General features: G+C 37.0%; 1 protein-coding gene across 1 annotated transcript in view; it reads right to left on the bottom strand.

Annotated features, from left to right (window-relative positions):
• DNAH8 (dynein axonemal heavy chain 8) overlaps nucleotides 1-12,552 on the bottom strand; it is a 353,446-nt gene that overhangs the window by 17,074 nt on the left and 323,820 nt on the right. The window contains exons 88-90 of the mRNA XM_032253336.1: nucleotides 5,901-6,057; nucleotides 2,252-2,404; nucleotides 1,982-2,171 (exon numbers count right to left, since the gene is read on the bottom strand). Coding sequence (XP_032109227.1) covers nucleotides 1,982-2,171; nucleotides 2,252-2,404; nucleotides 5,901-6,057 — 500 coding nt within the window. The remainder of the gene's footprint in view (nucleotides 1-1,981; nucleotides 2,172-2,251; nucleotides 2,405-5,900; nucleotides 6,058-12,552) is intronic.

Here is a 12,552-nt window from a genome sequence, read left to right as displayed (position 1 = left end):
TCTCTGTCCTCTGGGCTACTGTGGTACTTAGTTCTCATACAGTGGGGCGCTTATCACATTGCATTAAGGTTGCAGATGTGTCTGACTTTACCAACCAGATTATAGGCTCCTTCAGGGCAGGAACCAGGTCTCAGATCTCTCTCCACTAAAAGTACCTAGCAGAGGGGCTGGCAAATGGAAGGTGGTCAAACAATCCTTATTAAGTGAAATGCTATTTCTTCAGGCTCCCCAGCCAGAAATAACCTGGTGACAACTTACTCAAATTGAGGCTCATACAGAGGAAAGAGACTCGTAAGTAGACACACAAAATCTGAGAACCATAACAAAAAATATTCCTCCCCCCAGTTCAATGGAAATTCTGGGAGAAAAATAGATAAGTGAAACCTGGGGGCTGCCCTTTACAGTTGAAAAGCTACAACTTTATAAAATATTATGTATAATTTGATATGTTCATAGAAATCACCATGGTTAGTGTTACAAATTTAAGTATTTTTAAGGTATTGGAAAATGCATAAAGTGAATGAATGCACATACACGGAGGACAATTAAATGCATATTTTTCATGTATAATATTGATCAAAGTATGATTTATACAAAAAAAAAAAAAAACCCTGAACAAATCACCAGTATAGAGCAAACCCAAGGAATTTTCATCAAGGCAATGAAGCCACATAATCGTTATCCAGAGCAAGAAATGAAACATTCCTGGGCCCCAGAAGTCCCCTGTGTCTGTCTGTCTGTCTGTCTGTCTCTCTATATTTTTTAGATAGAGTCTCACTCTGTTGCCTAGGCTGGAGTGCAGTGGCATGATCACACGGTTCACTGCAACCTTGATCTCCCAGGATCAGGTGATCCTCCCACCACAGCCTCCCAAGTAGCTGGGACTACAGGTGCATGCCACTACACCCAGCTAATTTTGATTTTTGCAGAAATAGATGTTCACCATGTTGCCTGGGCTGGTCTTAAACTCTTGGGCTCAACAATTTGCCCACCTTGGCCTCCCAAAGTGCAGGGATGGCAGGCATGAGCCACCGCCCTGGGCCCTTTGTGCCTTTTTCTAGTCACTGCCTTCCTTCTACAGTCATTATCCTGACTTTGAACACTATAGAGCCATTGTGCCTATTCTTACTCTCTGTATAAATGGAACCATAGCTCATGAAATGTTTCCTGTTTGGTTTCCTTTGCTCAACATTATTTTATGAGATGCATCCATATTGCTACAAGAAGCAATAATTCATCCCAAATCTGTAAGTGTGAATGTCTCTAAAATTTTATTACGAATGTAGCCATAAGCTGCTGAACCATAAGGAATTCAACGTTTCTTCATTTTCACCAAGAATTACTTAAAGTAAATCTATCCATATTTTAGTAAGACAAAAATGTGTCATGTTTCTGAACCTTACAAACTCTATGACATCACGCCATTAACTTTCTCAGTAAACATTTCTAGAAGGAAGGAATAAAAGAAGCAGAATTATAAAGCACTCTTTCAGTAAAAAAGAAAAAGAAAACTAGAAAACTGAGCAGGTGGGGGGAAGACCCCCTGAAATTCTCTGTATAGTTTTGTCACAGTCATTTTTGAAATCGGTCTAATTTTCTAAACCCTGTGAGAAAACTTTTTGCACTTTTGGTGCTTCATTTTTGACATTTCACAAACATTTAAAAACTGTAAGTTAGGGAGAAACTTGTTTTTACTCTTTCATGTGTCCTAACCCCAGAATGATGGTTTAATGAAGTTGGTGAAAAGAAAAAGGAAGGGTTTTGCCACCACATTGTAAAGAACTGATAGGAAGAGTTTCAGACTGAATCTGTAAAACAAATACAGAAGGATTATTTGTGTTCTTTTCCTTTTGAAAGGCTATGTGCAGCACCCAGCAAGCTATGCTTCCATGTTGTTTTATATCATATACATTTATCACACAATGCTACTATCCAACAACACACAGATTCCAAGTTTGCCGAATCGCCTATGAGCACATACCTTGGGGATTAAAGAAACCAGTCATCCAAAACACATTAGGCCTCCCTTCAAATATCCATGCAGAAAACTGAGCATTTCTTTCCAAAAGTTCAGTGAACCAGAAGCCCAGTGTGGAGGAATCCCAAGACACTCTTTTCCAGAGCTGAGGTATACGAGCATCATACATGTTGTCCAGGGCATCTCTCAGGTTCTGGAGAAGAAAAAGTAAAAACACGTGAATAAGAAACATCAACAAAGAAGGAAATGCCTACTGATGTAATAACAGCTCACCTCACTCATAATGATTGTTCCTTCAATGGCCAATTTTAGATCACTCAGGCTACTGCGGAGTATTGAAATGACTCTTTGCATTCTGTCAATTTCTTGTCTAAGAAATATGTTCATTGAATTAAGATGTCCCATCTTTATCAAACGAGATTTCACCTAAAACAAAGTAAACAATGTGATGAAGGAGATTTTGTCATCTGTCATTTCTCTTCCAATGACCTCTTCATTCTCATTTTTTTTTCTTCCTCTGGATATATCTCTACCAACCCAAATGAACTCTAAAATATCTCTTGCAGAACCAAACTTGCCATTAAATTTCCCATTTCCTGGGTTTCAAACACTACTGTTCAACTAAAGTGATTTTTATTTCCTACTGATTGTACTCAGCTGATAACTGAAAATGTACTTTAAAGAGCTGAAATAAAATTGTACCTTTTTTCCCTTTCACATGATTAAGTAATGGGTGTCAGTTAAATATTCTTTTTGCAATTTAACCTCCATAGGAATATTGTGGATTTTTTTCTTCATTATGCTTGCAGAGTTAATAGAAATGTCACAGAAAGTTAATATAGCAAAAATCTTCACAGAGCAGTTACCAATATATAGGATTAGCTAGAGTTTCCAAAGATCATTGTTGCCTTAGCTATGACGGCTAAAGAGAGTTTCCTAATCTAATCAATGAGAATATTTGATTTTGTGGAAAAGCCAGTTAAATACCTGTCATTTTTTCCTTTTGATGTAGCACTTATTGACCATTTTGAAGAGATCAATACAAAAGCCTCTGGCTGTGGGAACTATAAAATACAACGATTATTGGAAAACAAGCCAATACCATACACACATTTCAATTTGGTGACATATGCCCAAGAAAAGATTGACTACAAATACTGGCAGGAACTCATAAAGGGATTTGAACTTTCTGCTGGCCACAATCAAAGAGATGCCGGAATTGAAGGAACAAGGATGTATCAGGCACGTGGAGTGGGAGAGAACTTCAAGTGAGGTATCAACCCAAAGGATCACAGGAGGCCAGGAACTGCAGGATTCTCCGCCAGAGATGCACACTGCCCCCTCGTGAGGCCTGGAATGTTAGAGACAGATGGGCTTGAGTCATTTGAATCGTCCTCCACCTTTTATAGAACAGGCCTCTAGCATGGTGCAGAAGTTTTCTTCCAGCAAGGGACACCTATGTTTACTGCAATTGGGTTGTTTCTAGTGAGCAAGAGAGGAAGAGGGAAAACACAAAAAGGAAGGAGATATAATACTGAGCTCAGATACAAAATAAGCTGCCTGAATAGGACTACCTATGCAGGTGGGACAAATTATATTAAAATCACAGTCAAGTGTGCCAGTGGAGGTCCCTAACCCAGTCTGTAGCAACCTTCAGCTACTCGCCCAAATTCTTGGTTCTAGAGCCTACATTTTTGCAGTTTCTAGTACCTTGTTCTCACCTGCATCGCAAGTCCTTCAACCTCCAGTGGTTGAATAGCATATATATATATATATATTTATACACACACACACACACACACACACACACACACACACATATATATATATATAATTCCCTTTAAATCAATCCATCTCAAGAGTGGAAATTCACTCTTAGGGAAAAGGAAAATTATAGAAATACTTTCACAATCCCATGAGTAGAAAATAAAGCGCAGGCATTGACTACAATATCAATTCAATAGCCCAGGTATCTCTAGTATATTAATAGTTTCAAACAAATCCCTTTGACCTGCTTAGAGTTTTAAAAAGAAAACTTTGAGATGGAGACATGCTTAGGAAAACCTTAAACCCTAGAAAATGTAATTCTAAACCTGATTTCGAGTATAATTATTGCTCCAGCCTAAAATTGTCTTTTTGTTAATAAAATGAAGTATTTTATTAATAAAATATTTTATTAATAAAAGACTTGCTATAGTCTTATATAGCATTTTCATTATGTTTCTGGGGCCAGGTAGTTTTTTCTACAATAATGTAGCTTCATTTTTACTATAGAAGTCAATGGTATAATTATATTTTGATTTACAAAATTCACTTTACAGCCACACATTCAAGAGCAGATATCTTTATAAAATAAGACACTAAAAAGTAAGTGATTTTGAAACAGCAAGTTTTAGATGTTTCTTAGTGCAAACTCTTTCCCATATAGGAATACATTTAATTACATCCCTGATGCTCAGTTTCTGCAGAAGTAATTGCCAAGACAGAGGTCTTGTTGGTGAAGTGGCCCCAACCAAGACTGGACAGCTCAAATTATCACAAGGTCTTAAACCTTTTCCCTGGCAACAGCAGCCCTGTGGTATAGTCACAAAGAGAGTGTTATCTCACCTTCACATGCCAGTATTAAAAATCTTTGAAGGCAAGTATGCTGCCTTGTTTTTTTTTTTAAGATCATATCAATTAAACTATTGAAAGTATATACTTACAATATTTATCCATTTAAAAATAATTTTCTTGCCTGAGTGCAGTGGCTCACACCTGTAATCCCAGGACTTTGGGAGGCCAAAGCAGCAGGATCACGAGGTCAAGAGTTCAAGACCATCTTGGCCAATGTGGTGAAACCCCATCTCTACTAAAAAAAAAAAAAAAATAGCTGGGTGTGGTGGCATGCACCTGTAATCTCAGCTTCTCGGGAGGCTGAGGCAGGAAAATCACTTGAACCTGGGAGGCAGAGGTTGAAGTGAGCCAATAAGTGCTCTGGGCGACAGAGCAAGACTCTGTCTGGAAAAAAAAAATTCTCCCCTTACTATAACTATCCCTACATGAAGCTATTTATTTCAATATATTAACCAAAGGTCTTGGTACCTATCTACACAATGGAAACAAGAATTATTTTAAGAGGCAACAAAACACTTTTTATTGTTGGGACACTTGTTGCATGCTAAAACTAGTTAAGACTGCAGGTTCTAGAGTTAGATCACTTTGTGTTCAAATTCTTGCTCTGCAACTTAGTTTGGTTTCTGCTGGTGCTGTCCTGGGCACTGAGTGTCATAATGTGTATGGAGCACTTAGGACAGGGCCTGGCTTGTAATGAGTGCTCAAAAACACAGCTACTGTCCCATGTGACCCCATTCTAATGAATGAATAAGTGTGGTTCTTAGAAAGCTTCAGATTGGTAATGGGGTGCTTATATGAATAATAATATCTCCAATAGGTATAATTGTTATACCCTATTCAATGAGTTTCAGAAGTGATTAAAAATCAATGGAGTAAATGGGGGGGTCATCTACCAACAGTTAAAACACTTGGAACATCGTAAAGAATACCAAATCACCAACACCATCGCTTTTTGGCCACAAAGATTTCATTGTTTTTTTAGCACAGTTTAAGGCATTGTAGAAATTCATATATAACTGGGTCACTGGGAAAACTTTGATTGAGGAGGAATTAACTTGTGAAGGAATTTTTAAAGGAATGCAACAAAAACACATCATGGAAAATGTTTTCTTCTGATGTTTTGAGAGAGAAATAGGTTATGTGAACAATGAGAGATGCAGAGGTTGGTAATATAGTCAAAATTTATCACACAGGTAATCTACCACATAGTCACTAACAGGTAGATTCTTGCTTTTCATGGTAATCAGACTTATTGTTTAAATGTACAAATAACCCTGCACACCAGTGGGAAAGCAGCAAGGCTTACCTCATGAGGAACATAATCAGGAGGCAGTTTACTCAGCATATCTTCAGATAATCTATAAACAATGGCTTCCCGGGTTTCTCCCACACCACCTCCACTCTCTTTGGGTTGAATGTTGGTAATTGTTTCAAGAACAGCAGAAGCAGTGTTACTCTGAAACCTAGCAAAAAGAGTGAACTGTTCAGAATGTAACAGGAAAATACATAAGAGATAATTGTCAAAGCTAAAATGAACTAATAGAATCACTTAAACCAAAGCAAGCTACAAAAACAAAAAAAAGGGGGAGAAGAAAAGTTAACTACCATTAACCTAGAGGAATGAAAAAAACTGAGATCCATTCTGCTGCCTCCTAATAGGACATCAAGAACATCAGTGAAATGAAACACTCTCCATCTTCAAGGAAAGAGACCCCAAAACATCCCTGGCTATCCAAATCACTGCTTCACCATCTTGGTTGTAGCTAACCTAACCACCTCATGCTGAACAATGAGCACATCTCCTTTCATTCTTCCCTGCTATAGACTGGTCATGAGAGTCTATCATTGTAGGACAGTTTGTTGGCTCAAAGAGGACCACTCAGATTTCCTCGTGGTGTTATCAACTATTAAAAGTTTTTGGTCTTTTCTGTTTTGTTTTCTCATTTTTCTACTGGTTTTATGATTTCCAGGGAAATCTACTGGCATGCATCAGCTCCACTTGTTCAAATGCAGCCATGCATCTTTAAATCCATTTATTTAATAAAGATTTACTATGTACCTGGCACTGAGCTAAGTTCTAGAATATGGCAGGGAAGAGACATCATTCTGTTTTCTAGTGAAGGAAATAGATATTTGACAATCCTATTCTAGTAAGTGCTGTGGAGGAAAATAACAGGATGCTTTCATAGAGTTTTGATTCTCTCATTCTCACTGTCTAGCTTGCTTTCAGGTTGACCAGATACTCTGAGATGCATGACTTAGTCTCGGTCCCTGAGATGCTGAGTTGACCAGTTATCTGGACATTTTGGTAGGAATGCATGTGTGTGTATGGGAGCGGGGGTGGTGTGTGTGTGTGTGTGTGTGTGTGTGTGTGTTGGTGGAAATTCACACTAGAAGATCAGTGAAAGTTAAAAAGTCACATGTAAGCCGAGACCAGAAGGATGAACAGGTCAGCCAGTAAGTACGGTGGGTTGGGAGGCAGAGAAGGACATTCGGATAAGAAGTAAGGGTAGGGGTGAAAAGGATTTCAGTGTATTTGAGGAACAGAGATAAGGCCAGTGAGGTTGGAGCCAGTGAGTTAGGAGGAGCGATGAGGATGGAGAAGAGGCAGGGGCCAGACCATGCAAAGTTATATGGGTATTTGTAGGATTCTGAACACCACCCTAAAGGCAATGGGCAGCCACTGAAGATTTCCCTAACCAGGTGTGACATAGTCAGATTTAAAATTTTCAGCCTTTTCTGAACTCCTAATTTACCATCTATAAACTTCACATAATTTTATTTTGGAGGGTTATTGTTTTGTTTGCTAATTTTTGTCTCTTGTCTAGATGTCAACCACATTCATATTTCCTTTTGTAGATGTGAGAGGCAAATCTAAAAGGGATTCAGAAAATACTTGAAATTAATGACTTGTTTTTCTGTTTTATTTTCTTGAACAGAAAACAAGCCATTGCAATATGGAAATATATATCCGAATTTCATACTTGCATACCTTTTAATGTAGCAATTCTATACCTAAGAATTCAACCTTAAAAAGAATGAGACATTTGACATTTCCATTTCTGATAGTATGGTGCAAATGTGACTGTGAACCACCCTTCTGAAACAACTAAAAATTCTGGAGGAGATATGAAAAACATCCTTTTAAAAACATCACTGAAGTGGCAAGACAATAAAAAAAATCCGCAGGGTCAAATGAAATACAAAGTGAATGCTGGAATCCAGAGACATAAAGCCAGATTTTACCCTGGGGTATTCAACTAACTCTGGTGTTTCTGAGTTTCTGTTTAGATAGTACAATGAGACAGGGGAGAAGCCCTCATACCTGAGGTAGAAAATATAACAGAAAATTCCTACATAAATCTGGAACCCCACAGGGCTACAACCTCAGTATAAGGGTAAACTAGAAAGTAACCTCCGCCTGTCAGAAGAAGAGGGTAGGTAACTTGTTCTATGTAGTTTGGCACTAGGTGGGGAGAAAATCTTTTCTGAAAATTCTTAATTCACCATGTTTGTGACATTAGTTAACATTTATTCATATTACTTGTGCAACTTGGAAATGCTCAATCCAATAATTTATTTTAAGATGGTCCCAAGAAGTCTTAGGTGGCACCTGATGGAACTAAATGCAACTCTTCCCTGGAGCCATATACCTTTGACTCAGGTCTCAAATAAGCCAACAGTTAATTTCCAATAGACATAAGTTCAAAACCAAAAGTTAAAAACATTATAAGGAAATGAGACACTGTGAGAAAAAGCCAGAAGAAACAACGGAAAGCAGAATCAGACCTGTAGAGATCTTAGTGACTTTTTAGCTGCATATTACAAAGTACTGTATTTGTGATATTGAAGAGTTTTAGAAAGGGACTGAAAATATAAGTATTAAAGAGGAAACTATAAACATGAATAGCATATTTGAAAAAGAGCCAAAAAGAACTTTCAGAAATAAAACATAACTAAAATATAAAACCTATACAAGGTATTGCTGCTGTAACAAATTGCCACAAAATCATCAGCTTAAAACAAGGCAAATTTATTATTTTACAGCTCTGTAGGTGCTAAATATGACACAGGTCTCACTGGGCTAAAATCAACACATCAGCAAGGCTGGCTTCCTTTCTGTAGGATGTAGAAGATCCATTTCCTTGCTCATTTGGATTGTTGGCAGAATTAACTTCCTTGAGGTTGCAGGGCTGAGGTACCTGATTTCTTGCTGTCAACTGAAGGCACTTCCCAGCTTCTAGATGCCACCTGCACTTCTTGGCTTGTGGCTCACTTTCTATATTTCCAAAGCCAGTAATGGCAAGCCAAACCCCTCTCACACTTGGACTCTTTCCTCCTTCTGCTTCCATTTCATCTTTTGACCCATTCTTCTGCCTCCCTCTCCCACTTTTAAGGGCTCTTGTTATTATGTTGGGACTCCATAGATAGTCTAGGTTAACACCCCTATTTCAAGGTCCTTAACCTAAATTACACCTATAAAGTCCTTTTTGCCACATAATATAACATATTCAGAGGTTCTTTGGATTAGGATGTGGACATCTTTGGGATCCATGATGCTGCCTACCATAACAGCTTATAATGGGTTGAACAGAAGATTAGATACAGCCAAAGAAAGAAGAGGAAAACTGGAAAATAGATTTGAAGACTTTACATAGAACAATGCAGAGGATAAATAAATCGAAAATATGAAAGAGAGATTAAGAGACATGTAGTCCAAGGTGAGAGGCTCTAATATACATCTTAGCAAAGTTTCAGAAAGATGGAGAAAAAAAAGAGAAAAATAAGTAATGAAGTAATGACTAGGAATTGATGAAAGACTTGAATTCTCAAGTTCAGCAAAATCAATGAGTCAAAAATAGGACAAATAAACAAAAAATAGAAATCTACATGTAGATACAACACAGTAAAACTGTAGAATACCAAAAACCAAAAGAACATCTTAAAAGCAGCCAGAGAGAAAGAATAGATTATCTGGAAAGAAATAACAACTACACTGGCAGTCAATTACTCAACAGCAGTAGTGAAATCCACAAGAAAATGTCATAGTGTCTTCTATGTGTTAGGATAAAATAACTACATACCTATAATTGTGTGCCAAACAAAACTCTCTTTCAAGAATGAAGACAAGAAAAAATATTTAAATAAACATTTCACCAAAGAAGTAATACAGATGGTCAATAAGCACATGAAAAGATGTTCAGTCTCATTATTTATTAGAAAAAAGCAAATTAAAACCACAATGTAATACCACTTCACACTTACAAAGAATGATTCAGATCAAAAGATAGACAATAACAAATATTGGCAAGGATGTGGAGAAACTTGAACCTTTGTAATTGCTGGAGGAATTGTAAAATGGTGCAGTCACTTTTGTTTTGTTTTGTTTTTGAGACAGAGTCTTACTCTGTAGTGCAGTAGTGCTCACTATAACCTCCATCTCCCCAGTTCAAGCAAATCTCATGCCTCAGCGTCCTGAGTAATGGGGACCAAAGGTGGGCACTAGCACAAACAGCTAATTTTTTGTATTTTAGTAGAGGGGCTTCACCATTTTTCCCAGGCTGGTCTTGAACTCCTGAGCTCAGGCAATTCACCCACCTTGACCTCCCAAAGTGCTGGGATTACAGGCATGAACTGCTGCTCCCAGCCTGGTGCAGTCACTTTGGAAAGCAGTTCCACACTTTCTTAAAATGTTAAGAAGAGATTATGCCCCAATGACCCAATAACTACATTCCTAGTTATCAACACAAGAGAAATGAAAAGACATGTCCACACAAAGACTTGCACATGAATGTTCACAGCAGTATTGTTATTAATAGCCCCAAAGTAGAACATGCCCTACTATTCATCAACTGGTGAATGCATAAACAAAATGTGGTATATTTATGCACTGGAATACTATTTGACAATAAAAAACCAAGGAAGTATTAATATATGCTACAACATGGATGAACTTTCAAAACATTGTTAAGTGAAAAAAATCCAGACATAAAAGACCACATAGTGTATAATTCTACTTATGCAAAATCTCCAGAAAAGGCAAATTTACAAAGACAGAAAGTAGAGTAGCAGTTGCCCGAGGCTGGGGATGACAGTTGGGCGCAAATGAGCCCAACATTTCTTTTTAGAGTGATGGAAATGTTCTAACATTATATTGCAGTACTAAACTTACTAGAAATCATTTATTGTCCACTGAAAATGAGATAATTTAAGATAGGCAGATTATATCTTATAAAAGCTGTTTTTTAAAAAAGGAGGGCAAAATAAGGCATTTTCATACAAGAATAAAAGAATTTATCTTCAATAAAAGAATGTCTCCCTCATGGGGGAAATTCTAAAGGATATGATTTGGAAAGGAGGAAAGTTATTCTACTGCAAGGTTTGAAGTATAGAAAAGAATGCGTCAATGCATAGGTAAGTCTAAATAAGCATTATAGTATAAAACAATAATTATATACCTAATTATGAGATTATAAATTTAATTAGAAAATTAAAATACTAAAATGTCAGAAGGAGAGTGACTAAAGATAAAGTTATCTAAGAGAAAGGAAAGTAAACATATTCATTTTATTTATTATTTATTTATTTTAAAGAGACGGGTGCTCGCTATGTTGCCCAGGCTGGACTTACACTCCTGAGCTCAAGCAATTCTACTTCAGCCTCCCAAGGAGCTGGGACTACAGGTACACGCCACCATGCCCAGCATAAATATATTAATTTTAAACCTAAATAAGAACTGATGTTAAGATTTCTAGGGTAACTAGTAAAACAATAGAAACAAAGCACATAAATTCCAAACCAGCAGAAGAGAAAAAAAAAAATGAAATGAAGAAAGTCTTATTTAGTAAAAGGCCAAAAAGGAAGAGGAAAAAGCAAAACATAGAAAGATTGGCACAAAAAAGCAAACATTTTATATTTATCCTTTACATTTTATGTACATTATACATATTCTTTTGTATTTATTCAATGTTTAATAAAGCTGTTTTAGAAGCAATAATCAAACAAGTGTACAAAGATGTATGTATATGACTTTATAACAGTGTTTGTAATAACAAATCCTAGTAAAGCTCTATAAAAATCTATATAGCCAATAAAAATGGTGATGTAGCTGTATATTCATTGATAATGTGAGATGTCATTGGGGGATTATAGAATAAAATAACATGGCACCAAACCCAGTTATGGTATTATCTAATTTTGTTGTTAATATTATGCTTATAGGCACAGAAAAAATCTTTTTACAGTAGGATTTTTGTATGATAAATTATTTCTGTAATTATTAGTTTCTTTTTGCTTTTTATTTTTCTGTATTGTGTATGCTTTTCAATAAGAATGTAGGACTTTTAGAATAAAGATATGAAAAATCATTTTCATTTTGAAAAACAGAGAAAAATAAACCCCCATAGACAAAGCCCATCACAGTTGTCAGTAAGTTAACAGACATAAATCAGGGGCAAATGTCTCAGCTTCCCTGAGACACATCTTACAACTTACTCTTTTATGCCCCACCAGAAAGCGCCCTCTTCTGCCTTTTCTCTGCAACATATGGAAAGAGAGAAGTACACCCTTCTCTCTCCTCCTTCCCTGGTGCGAGTTCCACAGCCTTTTGTGGAACTTGCCACATGAATTGACAGAATCCTAAGAAGCTGCTGGGAGAGTTATCCAGGCTTCTTTGCTTCTGAAAAAGCAGTGCTTGTGGGGACTACAGGGAATCCTATACAGCAGCCATTGGATTCATTTAGGAATAAAGTGGAAGAATGAAGGAGATGCTCTGCCTTCAGCATTTTTATTTGATTAGCAGCTAGAATACCACATCTGGACCCAAACATGCACACCCAAACACCTGCATCCTTTCCAAAAGTCATGCTGTGATAAATGCACAAGGTGTCAAGCTTCACATACTGAACTTTCAGTCAGATACAGTGCTATGAGGGTCTAGTAAGTGTTTGTAACTCCAT

This window comes from Sapajus apella, unplaced genomic scaffold (assembly GCF_009761245.1).
Source record: "Sapajus apella isolate SASKATOON/1434 unplaced genomic scaffold, GSC_monkey_1.0 scaffold83, whole genome shotgun sequence".
NCBI lineage: Eukaryota > Metazoa > Chordata > Mammalia > Primates > Cebidae > Sapajus > Sapajus apella.
Note: the sequence above shows the minus strand (reverse complement) of the source record. Positions and strands in the feature narration are given on the sequence as shown.